Source organism: Dreissena polymorpha, chromosome 4 (assembly GCF_020536995.1).
Source record: "Dreissena polymorpha isolate Duluth1 chromosome 4, UMN_Dpol_1.0, whole genome shotgun sequence".
NCBI lineage: Eukaryota > Metazoa > Mollusca > Bivalvia > Myida > Dreissenidae > Dreissena > Dreissena polymorpha.
In genome coordinates, this window is record NC_068358.1 from 25,571,818 (window position 1) to 25,589,274 (window position 17,457).

A 17,457-nucleotide genomic window follows, 5' to 3' on the forward strand; every position below is an offset into this window, starting at 1 on the left:
AAATGAGGTGACTTATTTTTTGTTTTGAACATAAACTTATACACTATTTTCAAAATATAAAAAACAAGAGATGTGTTTGTCAGAAACACAATGCCCCCTAATGCGCCACTTTGAAGCCATATATTTGACCTTTGACCTTGAAGGATGACCTTGACCTTTCACCACTCAAAATGTGCAGTTCAATGAGATACACATGCATGCCAAATATTAAGTTGCTATCTTCAATATTGCAAAAGTTATGACCAAGGTTAAAGTTTGTGACACATACAATGACAGACAGACAGACAGACAGACAGACAGACAGACAGACAGACAGACAGACAGACAGACAGACAGACAGGCAGACAGACAGACAGACAGACAGACAGGCAGACAGACAGGCAGACAGGCCAAAAACAATATACCCCCGATCATTCGATCCAGGGGCATACAAAGAAACTATTTTTCATAATGTAATACTTAAACATAAAATAAAATCCTACCAAATCTGGTAGGATTTTATTGTGATGGCAATGATTGTATGTGGGAGCATGGAATGACTCTGCTTGGAGATAGATCATGCACAAGCAGACTAGTTACGTGTTCCAGCATCCTATAATAATGTTCTTCAATTACTCTAAAAAGGAAACTGGTGTCAACTGATGGAAATGCTGGCATTTCTATGACATTTCTATTGCATAATGAGTGAAAAAATAATGGTTATTTATCTTTGTTTCATTACTTGTTTTTATTTTAAGCAGAAGTGTTGAAATAAAATGTTATTATTCAAATTTAAATTTATTTGTGGAAAGCTGATCTTAATAGAATTCTGACAAATCATAATTACACATGATCTGTAAAAAGAAATCATATCTGTGTTCTGCATGATAAATACTGTTGAAATAACATGTCCTCAAGGGTCAGAATTTTACCAGATGTCCATTACCCTAACAGTTAGACAAATTTATTATATGATCGTTTATTACAATGCATCCATTTCTGAGAGATTTCGTACTGATTCATTTGGAACTTGAAGATGCAGAAAATATATATTGGAATTTTGCCACACTCGGGACTTTGCTTGAGGTGTGTACTTGTACAAAACTGTCATTAACAGAGCAATAGGTTATAACTTAAGCTAAGAAACCATTGACAACATTATCTGGAGATACCAATAGCATAATTAAATGGGATAACTTGCTCAGAAAATTTGTTCTTATAATATCTTGGCCGAAATTAAAATCACAGATGCCAGGGAACTCTGTTGGGCAGTTTTCTTATATGGCTATAGTGAAACCTTATTAATGATAGCTGTCACATTTTTTGGTTAAATCTTAATGACATTTGCCAAGAAGATTGTTTCAAATGATATATTTAATTTATTTGAATTTTTTTTATCGATTGAAACACATGGCCACCAAGAATAGTGCAGTTTATGTTACAGCCTTGCTTAATCTCTTATAAGTATTTTTATTGCAAAATCAGCGTAAATCTTTATCCTAACAAATTTAAAAATTTGTTCTTTTGAAATCTCATCCTAGTTCAAAAATGGTTCTGGGTAAAAAGCAAGGTCAGACACCACATTTATTACACACACATCACAAGTACTGCTCAAAACAGTTCAGTTCTGTGGGTCTAAGGTGAGCACATAAGGGCCTTTTAAGCTCATAGTACAGAGTCAGAATTGAGTGTTCTTTTACTAGTGTTACTGAATTAAAAACTAAAATGAAACTTGATATAAGTTGTTAAAACAGACTAAGATGGTTATATTGTCATATTTTATTGCATAACATTTGCATTGTTTTATTATTACATTTGCTTCCTTTATTTATTCTTTTCAAAATGGTTCGGGTTGGTTGAAAAGAATGGCCACCAGGGGGTGCGAAATTTTTTGTTATAATATTGGCTATAGTTAAACCTTGTTAACTCTATTAAAGTCACATTTATAGTCCAATCTTTGTTAAACTTGGTGAGAACATTGAAAACATGAAAAACATGGCGGCCAGGCATAATTGGCACCTTTTTGACTTAAATTGTTTCTTGGACAGTATTTGTGTCAGTAATTCTTTTTCAATAATATGAAGAAACACATATCTCAAATATACTCAAATGGACAATGATGTTGCAGAAAGACAGTGTGTTGAAAAAGAAATGATATCAAGCAAATTATGAGTGATTTCAATATGTTTTAGTCTGTTGTCCATTATAAACAATTTAGAAGTCAGACAGTAGACACAGAATTTTCACCAAACTTTCATAGTCACAAGGGAATTAAACCTTGTTAACTCTCTCAATGTCACATTTATAGTCCATTTTTTATTAAACTTGGTGAGAACATTTTGTTGTCATGATAATTGGCCAAGTCAAAACATGGTTGTGATTTGTCGACAAACATGGCTGTTAAGGGTGGGGCATTTATCCTTATATGGCTATATTAAATCTTGTTAGCATTTTTTAGTCCAAAAACATGGAGGCCAGGGGATGGGGCATTTTTCCTTATATGGCTATAGTAGAACAAATGTTTACCCTCTGGTTGTTGTTTTTGCCAAGTTTGAAATATAAAAAAAAAGGTCTCAAAAACATCTCAAAAGTTGCTGCGAGCAGTTTAGTTTCCTGAAGTCTCAGGAGAGCAACCATGAGCCTCTGATTTAAATCCTTCTTTTGCAAGTACTTCATGACAAAAAGTGTAATAAGTGCGCATTTTAGGCTCTTTAAGCAAAGTGTTTTTGGCACCCTATTTTTTCAGCAAGCTTGCATGGTAACAAGTTATTTATAAAACATAAAAAAGTCTAATTTCATTACATGGGAACTAGAGCCATTTTGTGTACATTGTTGCGGTTCATTCATTCCAACAAACACCAGAATTTTATGCTTTTTCATGTTCCTAGACGTACTTGTAAGAGCTTTTATTGGTGTCCATTAATGGAAGATTTTGAGGTGCTTCACTTGTCACTTGATGATTTAGGATTATGGTTATGTAAACTATATTTAATGCATATTGACGTCATAGTGTCCTATAATGCATTTTGATCCTCAAATAGTGATTTTGCGGCATTTCTTGAATGCCCGTTTTCTGTGGATTTGTTGTTTGGTTCACATAAAATATCTAATATTCTTGGCACAAACCTCTTATCAAAAGATTAAAGTGAAACTTCAAAAATGTCAAACCCATTTTGAGAACATTTTTTTCATGCAAATTGAGCCACACATTAATGATTTATTTTCATGCAACAATACTGACGAAGAGGTGTTGGGCATTTGTGACCAGCTAACAGGCACATTTCCAGCTTCATGAATCTCTCCAAAGTTTCTAGTTTTAAGCTCACCTGCAGCATGGTCATGGTGAGATATTGTGATAATTTTATGCTACACATGTTTGTGATCTAACAATGCACATTATTTATTCTTCTTAAGAAGCTGGCAAAAAATATTTTATAGATATACCTTAAATCCTGAAACATTTTTATCATGTATCCTTTATGTTTAAAGTAAGGTTTTATTCAACAATGCACCAACCGAAACTTATAATCAAAACATTTTTTCAAATGGCGCATTCTTTGCTTGTTGATGCAAAACCATACATGGTTTTAAAAGGTCGCCGTGGTGTAATGGATATGGTGTCCGCCTAGCGACCGGGAGGTCACGGGTTCGATCCCCACCGTGGGAGCGTTCTTTAGATCTCCCCAAACGACACCAAGTACTGGTTCTAGGCCCAGGAAACGGACTCGAGAGCATTTATATAAGCCTTAGGCTTTCGATGCAATCGAGCTAAAATAAATAGGTTTAAACTAAAACCATACATGCCAGAAATTTTTGGGTCCAAATCGGGACAGTCCATTAAAAATGTCGGGACATTTGACCAAAAAGCAGGACACCTAAAACTATCAATCGTGCCACCTTTACTGAAGTCGGTAATCAGCTAATTACTTACAAAACCTCATAATTTCTGGCAAATATTGACGATAAATGTGTTTAGAATTGCATGAACACAGACGTTCTCCATTTTCCGGAAGTAAACAAACATGAGCATTATGTGGATGAATCCATTTCGGACTAAGGCAATGTTCAACGGGATGTTCGAACATCGAGCACTGTTTTCATTCAACCAATCATCCATTAGCTCTAAATTTAGATTGATGCAATATGTACTCATTATTTTCTGAAAATCAGTCAAAAACGAAAGTAAATTTATGTCTCTGGTATCGGTCAGCACTCGATTTGTTTGACATATAATGCACTGAATACCGCTGATTATAGTATCTTTGTACTTGATTTGTGCCTTGAAATACAAAAAGCAATCTGCTTATTGCACTACGATGCATCTATCACTAGCAATTAACGACCCTTATCATAAAAAATACCCTGGTGTGAATGCCCGATAAAATCAATAAATTGCCGATATATCGCTGATAAGGTGTCAAAAATAACACTGGATCACTCGACTAGTAGATATAGATGTTTGTTAATAGGGGGCAATAAAGGGATTAGCGATGGTAGTTAAAGCCAGACGTAGCTTGAATAGGGAATTTTACTGTGAACTTTTAGAGCGTATATCAATTTTTATCATACCACCGCATTGATATCTGCCTGATATAACGTTGCCTGATATATTTTTTTATATCATAGTCAACAGGAAGTTCTTATGTCAGTCAATATTTGGAGTTATGTGGAATTTGCAATAAAGTCAACTATTTCTATCAACATGAATCAGGTTCAACAAAACAAACAATTTGATACCAAGAACGTACATATTTTATTCTAGTTTAAAGTCATAAATCACAAAAACGTTTATTTAAAAAAAATCACCACAGCCCACAATACGTAAGTTAAATGACGTCATCAATGAGACAATACATCTTAAATATCGATATAGTCATTGCACTCGCAAGTGTTGCACAGAAAGTCAAGGCAAATGATAACTGTATGCTAATCCTCAACTATTTAAAGAAACGATTTAACACGCTTATGTCAATATTGACACCATCATCAAAATGTCAATTTCAATACACATCTCCAAAATGGCGTCTCCAAACTATTCGGTGAAGTGTATTCTTCGATAAAATTTGTCGCTGCAGTCCATTCCTGATCTCCAATTCAATATGTTTATAATTAAAGCAGGTGTACTCTTCCAATTCGTAGTGCAAACAACTTTTTTCTCCATACGATGCTAAAAATAAGCAATTTTTCGTGTCTCCTTTCGAACGCTGTTGCTACATGTGTGTCAACGTGTAAAAGCCGGATCAGCAAAATCAGCGTACATTTTAAATATAAAAAATGGATTGTCTTGCAGATTTTAAGGAAAGTGTGGTATGATAAATAGAAAAACAGGTTATTGTCCCATCGTTTTGTAATATATCAGGCTCGGCACGAATAAAATAACGGCTCGGCAAGCCTTGCCGTTATATTATTCTAAGCCTCGCCTGATATATTGCAAAACAATGGGACAGTAACCTGTTATTCTCTATGTCGGGAAAAATAGTGTCACATCGGGACACCGGGACAAACAACCCAAAAGCAGGACTGTCCCGCCAAGATCGGGACGTCTGGCATGTATGGCAAAATCATTAATAATTCACAGGAAAACGGCATAAACAAATTGGTCTGTTTGCTGAGAAATGGCTTTGGGATATAAAAAAACACCATTTTGCAACTCAAAACTTTTCTAACATAAAATGCAACTTCCTGTAGAGGCTTTCAGTCTGTGGCATTTTTATGACGTATTGTTGTCACCTACCGGTTTCACCGGAGGGGACCTATGGTTTGCGCTCTGTGCATCTGTGAGTCTGTCACACTTTTCTGGATCCTGCGATAACTTTAAAAGTTCTTCATATTTTTTCATGAAACTTGAAACATGGATAGAGGGCAATATGGACATTATGCAGGTCATTTCATTTTGTTCTTACGTCAAAAATTGTGGTTGCTATGGTAACAAAAAAAACAAATTTCTGAAAATGGTGGAATTTCTGACAATGGTGGAGCTGGTAGGGGACCATATTGCTTGACAATAGCCAATAGTCATTTCATTTTGTTCCTATGTCAAAAATTATAGCTGCTATGGCAACAAATAGACTAGAAATACTGCTGAAAATGGTGGTTTTCTGGATCCTGCGATAACTTTAAAAGTTCTTAATATTTTTTCATGAAACTTGCAACATGGAAAGATGGCAATATGGATATTATGCACGTCATTTCATTTTGTTCTTACGTCAAAAATTGTGGTTGCTATGGTAACCAAAAAAACACAAATTTCTGAAAATGGTGGAATTTCTGACAATGGTGGAGCCGGTAGGGGACCATATTGCTTGACAATAGCCTTAATTACTTTGTCATGTTTTATTAAAGCTATGTAGAGCTCTTCTTACCTATATCAAATCTGAACTTTTATTCATAGAAATGGATCTGATATATTCATTTCAATACAACTGATAATTAGGTATTTACTAACCTTTTTGTTTAGAGATCATTATGAAAACTTGAATTTGTCACGAAACCATGGAGATAGATTTCGGTCACCTTTATGTTGCATAAGAGTGTTTGTTGTGTTTAGGAATAAATGTAACATGTTTTTGCCTTTTTGAAAGTAATAATACTTTCTTGTGGCTCTACAGACATTAATGGCTGTTTGGGATCCAATTCAGCTGGGATTGAGTTTCTTTTATGGACACACTTACAAAAACTGCTACCTATTATGGCGTGATATGTTATTTTGTTGGTCATTATTCAGGCTCCTGATTTATTTTTTAAGCTGACAATCCTGACATTTAACATGGCTTAGCCTGCTATAATAATGAAACTGAATTTGATGCATTATTAATCCCCTCCCAAAAGACAATTTTAAAAGGCAAAAAGGAGTGCAGCACATGCAATAATACAATGAAAAACATGTTGACAAGGTTTATGTTGCATTTCACAATTCTGTGAGTGGCAGTCTCCAGGGCTTTGTGATGGCATTCAGACGCTGTCAGTGGTTGTAATTTGTTGTTATTATCGGGGCTAAAATACTATACTATTCCCTTGTGGAAACTGATAAATTAACCTTAATTTAGTTTTAAAAATCCTCACAAGAAGTATGTTCAAATGACGTAAATTCGCATTTAAACACCAGCGTTCTTTCACTATTTTTTTTAGAAAATGTGATGTTAAAAAGGTCAGTATGATAGAATACTAACTATTGTGTTATGAATTGCAATTTAATAACACCTCTAAAATGTCCCTTTTTGGATTAGAACAATAAATGAATCAATGTTCCTTTTTTACCGCAGGTGGATAACAACACTGGAAGGTAATGCTATAGAGTTGATCATAAAAACTAATCGCCTCTAGGTATAGTGGGTTTAAAGCATGTGCATAAAGTGTCATCCCTAATAAGCCTGTAATAAGTCCTTTCATTCTTATCCGGTACAACAATTTTCCGCCTACACTTGAATTTCCCTAAGAAGATACTTTCTTAAACCCTTTCCCCCATAAGAAACAAAGTGAAAAGGGCTTTTGCAACCAGCATAAAAACAGAACAGCCTGCAAGTAACTCGCAGTCTGTTCAGGTTATAAGCTGTTTGCTGCTCACCAGTATATACTGAAGCCTTTAAACTTGAATCTAGTAAGAAAGGTTTTGAATTAAATGTATCTTTCTAAGGGATTTCAAATGTGTAAAAATACGTATCTAAGTTGGAAAGGGTTAACTCACCTGAATTTAACCCTTTTTCCCTGAGAAAGGCTCAATTTTGCTGTTTCAGTTGAAGCGTATCCAGGCAGTTATCAAGGACAGAGATGTTCAGTACAAACACGAAGTCAAAAAGAAGCAACGGGAAGTCAACAAGCTAATGGAGAGATTGCATCAACTACTGATGGACAAAAACCCAGACAGAAGGATAGGTGTGTGGTTTTGTGATTGAGAAACCCAGACAGAAGGATAGGTGTGTGGTTTTGTGATTGAGAAACCCAGACAGAAGGATAGGTGTGTGGTTTTGTGATTGAGAAACCCAGACAGAAGGATAGGTGTGCGGTTTTGTGATTGAGAAACCCAGACAGAAGGATAGGTGTGTGGTTTTGTGATTGAGAAACCCAGACAGAAGGATACGTGTGTGGTTTTGTGATTGAGAAACCCAGACAGAAGGATAGGTGTGTGGTTTTGTAATTGAGAAACCCAGACAGAAGGATAGGTGTGTGGTTTTGTGATTGAGAAACCCAGACAGAAGGATAGGTGTGTGGTTTTGTGATTGAGCCTTACTCTTGAAACACTGGTTTAACCCTTTGCATGCTGGGAAATTTGTCGTCTGCTAAAATTTCGTCTGCTGAATTTCTAAAATTAGCATTTTCTTCGATTTTTTTCCAAAGAATACTATCAGAATAGCAAACAGTTTGGATCCTGATGAGACGCCATGTTTTGTGGCGTCTCATCTGGATCCAAACTGTTTGCAAAGGCCTTCAAAATTCGGTTCCAGCACTGAAAGAGTTAACCCTTTCCCACTCAGAACCAAGTAAAAATGGCTAGGTGCAAACAGCATAAAACCAGAACAGTCTAGCTGCGAGTAACTCGCAGTCTGTTCAGGTTTTATGCTTTTTACTGCTCATCAGTATCTATGGGTTCGAAATGAAGCCTTAAAAACTTGAATTTAGCAAGAAAGGTCTTTAATTAAATTTAACTTTCTAAGAGACCACAAATGTGTCAAAATATGTATTTGAGTTGGAAAGGGTTAATGCATGTGTGTAAAGTGTCATCCAAGATTAGCCTGTGCAGTCCCAACAGTCTTATCAGGGATGGCACTTTCCCCGTTTTATTGTATTTTCCCTTAAAAGGAAGTCTCCTCTTACCAAAAATACAGTAAGCCAGAAGTGTTGTCCCTAACTATCCTGTGAATACTGCCCAGTGAAATCTGGGATGACATTTTTCCTACATGCATTAAGCCCCATTTTCCCAGAAGTGGCTCATTTTTTGTGTTTCATAACAGAAATACTATAAGTCAAAAAATGAAATAAGTTTAAAAAAAATATTTTAAAACTAGATGTACATAGTGTTTTGTTTGGTAAAAGGGATAAATACCCATCATTTCTATTTCTTATCTCGTTGTGTGAAGGTTTACTAATAGCAATACTAAAAACGAAAAACAAAAGCTGAAACATTGAAAAATGGGATAATAATTTTTTTTTAATGATAACATTTACCTTATTTACTATCTTCAATATCACCTTTTCTGAATAGCATGACCAATTGTCATGAACACATGATTTCTTCTGGTATTCAAATTCAAGCCTGATAATTACTGAGAAACCATTTATTTTTGGCAGCATGGAATTTCGTAGTTTTTCACATCATGACTATTTCGTCAACATGTGAATTCCCTGATTTCTGATTTTGAAATCCACAATTTTCCGATTCTTTTGTAATATTTGTCAGCGATAAGTCGCTGGGGGGGGGGGGGGGCTTGGTAGTCACTTGAAGAAGGTTTGGCTTTTTTTATCACATGCCATTTAACTAGTCTGCTGGTATGAGTTTATGGTAACTTGCCCTTCTAATTGCATGCCAATTAAATATTTATTTGTTACCATTAATGGATTAGTGGAACTGAATGACAGTTAACAGGTGATTGAAGTGTCAAAGCCACAGACTCTGAAGTCAACGCTTTTGATACAGCTTTACTTTATCAGCATTTTACTTGAAATGTCAGTGTCAGTTAAGAACACAGTATAATGTACTCCCTTTTGTGAAATAACTTGATAAATGTAGATTGGGAACCAGAGGCAGGATAAACTCATGGATTACGTTGAATATTCTTCTTCTCTTCCTCTTCTCCGTATTGATATATTTCATGTCTACAGTCTTAATTATTTTGGTTCATTTTGGACAGCTATTTATTTGGAACTAAAATTAGTCAGTTGATCTACCGAAGAAATATACAAAAACTAACGTATGTCAAATAATAATTGTTTCACAGTACATTGTTGGGTTAAAAAAGGTTGAAGCTCTACTGAATCGTTGCCCTTAAATTATAAATAAAAATACTAAATAACCTTGTCAGCTCTCTTACTCAGTTGGAATTGTATCATCAGAAACTGGGTGATAATGTTTGTATCTCGCTAAGTTTGATAACCAGCCTGATCTCCAGGAGCACTTCTGTATGAGCAGGTTTAAACTTTGTGAAGCCTATAACTCCTATCACTAGTTTCAATCATACCATCATCAAACTTAGTCACCATGTTTGCCACCATAAAATCTCAGCCTGAGGGAGGGGGTATTCACCAACCCATTCTAAGAATAGACTTAGATCCAAGAAAAAATACATCCAAAGTTTGAATATATAAGGCTTCCACAGGTGATTATGTAATTAACAAACTTTTCAACATCAAGAATGATGTACATACTAGGTATTAAACACCATGTTTGACCCAAAATTAAAACAATTCTTAATACTCAAATTAAAAGAATATTTGGGGAAACTTCTGAATTATGGCCCTTTGTCTGATCTCTAACTGAAATAGTAATGATCTTATAATCATTAAATGTAACGCAGGCCTTTAATTGGGCTTCCTCTGTGACAATTTGGTAATCTTGTTGCTATGGATTTGAAACAACATATTTAGCTCACCAGACAATGACATGCTCAAGATGGACTATATTTGCATCCTTATGTCCAGTGTCTTGTGTTAGACGGTGTGTGGTTTCAGGTTTTAGCTAATATTACCATTCTAGATACCGATATCTTTGCTCCTCATGAAACTCGGTTAGAATATCTTGATCATGTCTAGGCAAAGTTGCAATTTGGGTAAATATTAAGTGTGTCCAAAACTATGCCACAAGATGTTTTTTTTAGATCAGCTTTTTAACCATTCTTGAAGCCATATTTATGATAATTAGTCAAGATATTTATATACGCAATAACTAGGACAAGATTAAAATTGATTCTTGGGTTTCAAAAAACTAGGTTACCAGGTAAAATCTAAGAAAGACATTGTAACCACTCTAGAAGCCATACTTATCACTCAATTTTGAATCTCCGGTCAGATGTGTACTTATACAATCAGTTGGTAGAGTTTTAATCAGGATCACATGTGTCCTAAAACTATGTCTTCATGTCAAATTATATAAAGTCTTAGTAATTCTAGAAGCCAAATGTATTGCTCAATCTAAAAGAAAGTTGGTTAGCATCTGTATCTTGACAATATCTAGACAAAGTACAGATCTGGGTCTTGTGCTTCTAAAAACTGGGTCACGAGGTCAAATCTGAGGAAAACCTTTTTACCATTCTAGAAACCTCATTAATGACTCAATATTGATATAATTTGTTCACAATTTTGTTTGTTAAATTGTTATAACCATGTTTAAATCTGAGTCATGTGGTGTTAAAAACTAGGGCATCAGGGGAACTCCTCAACAATTGGTATACCTTGAACTTGTCTGTCTGTCGGTAGACCAGTTTGGTTCCGATCAATAATTCGTAAATGTATTGAGTGATTGGCTGGCTTGATACTTCACATGTGCATTGGCCTTGGACAGTAGATGACCCCTTTTGAAATTGGGGTCACTAGTTCAAAGCGCTATTTGGTAGGCACATGTCTTCGACCGCGGAACTCTTGGTATGTTGATTATTGTATTGTTTGAAAACAGATTTTGTCTAAAGAAAAATGAGTGGGTGTCAAGTTAAGATGAAGGATGCTGGTTAATAAAAATGTGCTGGGTTTGTTTTGACTGGCAGTATGCGAGTTGACAGGGTTGTTGTTTGTTGACAGGGTTGTTGTTTGTTGACAGGGTTGTTGTTTGTTGACAGGGTTGTTGTTTGTTGACAGGGTTGTTGTGTGTTGACTGGCAGTTTGTTTATTGACAGACTAATTGTGAATTGACACGCTGGTTGTGTAGTGACAGGCTGGTTGTGTATTGACAGGCTGGTTGTGTATTGACAGACTGGTTGTGTATTAACAGACTGGTTGTGTATTGACAGGCATGGACATGGTAGGGAACCTGCAGAGAGGCTCAAACAAGAGAAGCACATGGAAACACAAGACCGGCTCCAATGAGTGAGTACACAATGTATAGGAAAATCGAGAAACATATTTTGAGATACATTCTTGTCTGATAGTCTTTTATTTAAGGCATACAAATTACACGACACGTCATGCAATACAACATAAAGCATTATACAAATATTTCATTGACATTTAGAGACAGTCTACCTGTTTTCGGCAAAGTAGAGTGCACTATTTTTATTAATAATAGAATTATTATAATAATTTTATTATTATAATCATCATTATGACATTGACATGCATTTCTAAAATTACACAATTGTTAACCGTGTACTTTATTTTAACTTTTAAGTAGTTTGTACTTTCAAGTTAAATAATTAAAAACACTTCATACGCTAGACCAACTGCAATAAGTTATTATTGGGAAAGAGTGTGAAGCTAGAGGCATTGCACTGGCAAAATATATCTTTATCAATATGTTGATATTTTTTTTAAGAGTTTGCTACTAAACTACCTATTACCTGTGTATGGCTCCCATATTGCAGACACGAGGACATGTACAGCCACCTGATCTCCAGCTATGAGGCCAAGCACCAGGAACTGCGTGTGGAGAACAGCAACCTGCGAGACTGTCTGCTTGACATGCAGCGAGAACTGGCCTCACTCATTGACCTCTCTGACTCTGTCACGGTCACCAATGGCAACGGTTGCTTGGCTGGTAGCATGGCCAGCAGTGTGGATGATCTGTCCACCATCTCATCTCTCTCACATGATCTCAATGATGGTGAGTGTGTGACAATATCTCTCACATGATCTCAATGAGGGTGAGTGTGTGACAATATCTCTCACATGATCTCAATGAGGGTGTGTAATGACCATATATCTCACATGATCTCAATGAGGGTGAGTTTGTAACCATATAACTCACATGATCTCAATAAATGTTTGTTTGTAACCATATATCTCACATGATCTCAATGATGGTGAGTTTGTGACCATATATTTCATATGATCTCAATGATGGTGTGTTACTGACTCTTCATCTCAAATGATCTTAAAAGCTGAGCCATTGCTGATCTTACAGTCAAAATATTTATAGAACAGCCCCATACTTCTGCCCTTTTGTAGTGTTAAGGGTTGATTATTTTATGTTCAAGTGGCAATTACAACTTGTTATACATTATATAATAGATTGTGTTCTTTATACTATAAAGAACAAAATCTAACCAAGAACATATGAAGTTGTTAGAACCAATTTTAGTATAAAATGGTTATTTTGCATGCCTTTGAAATAATATTTAAATGTAAATGTGCATGTTAGTTCCACGCAATTAAAAGACCACAAATTCCTAATGTAAAGTAATATTACAGTATGCACATTTTCTTCATCTGATGATTTAATGTGCAACATAAATTTCCAACTGTACTATAGCTTCATACTGACAACCGAGTTGTTAAAACATACCATGAACTCTTGTCCTGTCTTCGGTTTAGTTTTGAATGTTGGTTTTTCATTATGTGTTTCAGACTGTCTACAAATGCCCTATGATATAATGGGAGAAAATCTGACAAAACATTTCCAAGAGATTTGCAAGCGCCTGGGAAACACCTTGCGTAAATGTTCCTCTAACTACAGTGTGGCAGGTAAGTAATTGTCACTATTTACAAAGAACGATGTAATAAACTATTGTGACTGCTGTTTTAGAGTTCTCCATTAAACATGCATTAATGGTTTTGAACAGCATTTGTCCTGAAAACAGCTGCGTCTGCTGCTTTAACCTGTGTTTATGTCCATTTATATATTTGATGTGGCGTTTTGTCTTTGTTCTCATGCAATATTCTTCTTAGACTCTATAGTGACTTCAAGAAGTCTGTTGCCTGCTTGAATTGTTCATTCATTCAAATATTAGCCATGCTAGTTTTAGTATTGCTGGAAAAAAGGAGATGCAAAAATTAATATAAGAAAGCATTTTTTTAAACTTTTTGAGTGGAAGGTCATTATTTAATTTTATATGGGCTTGTAGCATATTAAAAGAAAAAGCTTATATTAGAGCTTTTTAAATGTGTTATAGCTCGGTATAAATATTAACATGCAGAAAATTTCCCACCCAACTGACAGAAAACAATAACCATAATGCATAAAGAATAAAAACAAAAATGATTTTGGAAAATCAGTAAATTAAATTCTAAGTTTATTTAATACATGCCACTAATATTAGAAAACTACTTTTTATGTCCCCCACTATAGTAGTGGGGGACATATTGTTTTTGCCCTGTCTGTTGGTCTGTTGGTCCGTTGGTCTGTTGGTCTGTCTGTCTGTTTGCGCCAACTTTAACATTTTGCAATATTTTTTGCTATATTAAAGATAGCAACTTCATATTTGGCATGCATGTGTATCTCATGAAGCTGCACATTTTGAGTGGTGAAAGGTCAAGGTCAAGGTCATCCTTAAAGGTCAGAGGTCAAATATATGTGGCCAAAATCGCTCATTTTATGAATACTTTTGCAATATTGAAGATAGCAACTTGATATTTGGCATGCATGTCTATCTCATGGAGCTGCACATTTTGAGTGGTGAAAGGTCAAGGTCAAGGTCATCCTTCAAGGTCAGAGGTCAAATATATGTGGCCCAAATTGCTTATTTTATAAATTCTTTTGCAATATTGAAGATAGCAACTTGATATTTGGCATGCATGTGCATCTCATGGAGCTGCACATTTTGAGTGGTGAAAGGTCAAAGTCAAGGTCATCCTTCAAGGTCAGAGGTCAAATATATGTGGCCCAAATCGCTTATTTTATGAATACTTTTGCAATATTGAAGACAGCAACTTGATATTTGGCATGCATGTGTATCTCATGGAGCTGCACATTTTGAGTGGTGAAAGGTCAAGGTCATCCTTCACAAGGTCAAGGTCATCCTACAAGGTCAAACATCATATAGGGGGACATTGTGTTTCACAAACACATCTTGTCTTGTAAGGCACTTGCGTGTGCAGGTCTATATCACTGCCTCTATAACTGTGCTAGCCAACTCATGTCTGCGGACCAGTCCAAACAAGAGCAAAGGGGAGACCAGCCACAACACAAGCGGATCTGAGAGGGACCAAGGACGGAAACAAGAGGAGCTAGATAAGCTAAGGTCACAGATTGCCAAGTACAAGGACATAGTAAAACAGCAAGAAACTCTCATACAGGTTAGCAACCACTCAATTGGTTTATAATCAATGATATAGGTTAGGAATCACTAATATTTATAAGGATCCCTTAGTGCAGATAATGAACTACCAATATAGATTAATACACAGATATATTTTTATGGAATCATTCATATGTAAGAACCACTTATTGGATATGGAAATGATTGAAAACTTACATCTGAATCATGCAAAAGCTCAAAAAGTACTTAAATCAGCTAGGTTGATGAATTTGGATAGAGGGTCATACATTGTGGTTGTTTTGGTTTCGAAAATTTGTGATTTCTAAAATCTGGATCCTGCGACAAATCAAAAAGAACTTTAGCTTACTTGATGAAACTCAATATTTGGATAGAGCGCCAAGTGGTAAATATGCATTTCAATTCTGTCCCTTTGGTCCTTCGGTCCAAGAAACCTGAATCCTGCGTAAACCCAAATAAGTACTATTTAAAGCTAAGTTGTTGAAACTAAGTATGTGGATACAAGATGCTATGAGGCATATGCACATTATTGTACCTACTGGTTTCACCAGAGGGGACTTATGGTTTGCACTCTGTGTGTCCGTCAGTCGTTCAGTCTGTCAGTCTGTCACACTTTTCTGGATCCTGCGATAACTTAATATTCTTTATTAAAGTTCTTTATATTTTTTCATGAAACTTGAAACATGGATAGATGGCAATATGGACATAATGCACGTCATTTCATTTTGCTCCTACGTCAAAAATTCTGGTTGCTGTGGCAACAAATATAATAAAAAACATATCTGACAATGATGGAGCCTGTAGGGGACATATATTGCTTGGCAATAGTCTTGTTTCAGTTTGTTGTCAATCAAAAATGGCGGTTGCTGTGGTAACAGAAGTAAGTGAAAACTACAATGCATGAACTACCTTTTTCTCTTCAGATGAGGAACATACTTCTAGGAGTATGATTGTATTGTTTGTTACAGAAACATTTTTACAGTTCATCAACTTTGAGTACTTGTTGATTTTACTCACCACTCAATACACTTATTTTAAGTACTCGAGTTAGTGGTTTTCTGGTATGATGTGAAGAACTCGACACCAAACATCAACCCTATATTTATGTACAATTATCTCTAGATGGTTTGTCATTTTACCTCTTAGCACTTTAAGATGTCTGGATTTTATATTTATAAAAAAGCAATAAACCCAGTAGTTTGTGTGCTGTTATTATTAGTTTCTTCTGATATACAAATTGTTGCTGTTTATATATTTGTTGTTGTTGCTTTGGTTACAGGGTCTGTTTTGATAATTGATTTTTGAATCCACAAATATAAGTATGTTGAGTGAAAAAAAGCAAATGAAAATATAAAGCGTTGCAATGCGAAACGATTGAATAATTTGGAGAGTTCTGTTGTTGTCGCTATATTTTGTGAAACTACGAAGACTGCTTATATATAGTATAAAATACATCTGACATTGTATGCGGAATAATGGTCGAGGGGTCTAAGTCGGAGACTTTTTCCGCCAGGACTTCAGGGGTCAGTGGTTAGAGCCCTGTTGAGGGTTACTTTTTTTTTCTTTTTTAAATTTTATTCTTGATTTTTTTACTGGAGCTTTTTAGAGAAAATGTTTACATTTATCAATATAAAGCATTTAATGACGAACTTCAAAACATGCCAAAATCTGTGAAAAGGCCCCTTTAATTAAATCCCTCTTGGGAATTCCATAAACAGATGTGACCACATAATTGTGTTCAGACTTTTAAATGACACATTGAATTTTGTAACTTGTTTGGTGAAAAGCAGTGATGGAATAGATATAGCGACCACTTTCCCAGCAAACACAATAACGTTGTTAAAACGTTATAATAACGTTATACATAATGTTAGTAAAATGTTATTTTACAACGTCCATACAACGTGATTTTCTGGACTCCATATAGCGTTGTTATAACGTTATAAAATAACGTTATTAAGTAACCAAAATGCAACCTTTATATGACCTAACTGTATCATTGACACACTACACAACACGCCATATTTTAATTATTTTATTACAAAATTATAAAACAATCAAACAATGTTAACCTAACAAACTGAAGAATTTTAGTTCAATAATGAATGAATGTAATGTTGTCAGTTGTTAACAATGGTTAAACAGAAGTACATTAACAAACTAAAAAAGATTCGAATATTAACAATCTACAAGATTGATTTAAAGCACATATACTCATTTAGTTGGCTAAAACAATTAACTTCCAGTAACAGTGTGTATTCAGAGAATTTGTGAAAAGTTACCCAGTTAAAATTACAAAACTTTTTAGATTACATCCATGGAAGTCTCATAACTTAATATATGT

At 35.1% G+C, this 17,457-nt stretch overlaps 1 protein-coding gene across 1 annotated transcript in view; it reads left to right on the forward strand.

Moving 5' to 3' along the window:
• Positions 1 to 17,457, forward strand: part of LOC127876625 (afadin- and alpha-actinin-binding protein A-like) — a 97,490-nt gene that overhangs the window by 58,851 nt on the left and 21,182 nt on the right. Inside the window, exons 5-9 of the mRNA XM_052421968.1 lie at positions 7,713 to 7,851; positions 11,913 to 11,988; positions 12,483 to 12,721; positions 13,465 to 13,581; positions 14,966 to 15,132. Coding sequence (XP_052277928.1) covers positions 7,713 to 7,851; positions 11,913 to 11,988; positions 12,483 to 12,721; positions 13,465 to 13,581; positions 14,966 to 15,132 — 738 coding nt within the window. The remainder of the gene's footprint in view (positions 1 to 7,712; positions 7,852 to 11,912; positions 11,989 to 12,482; positions 12,722 to 13,464; positions 13,582 to 14,965; positions 15,133 to 17,457) is intronic.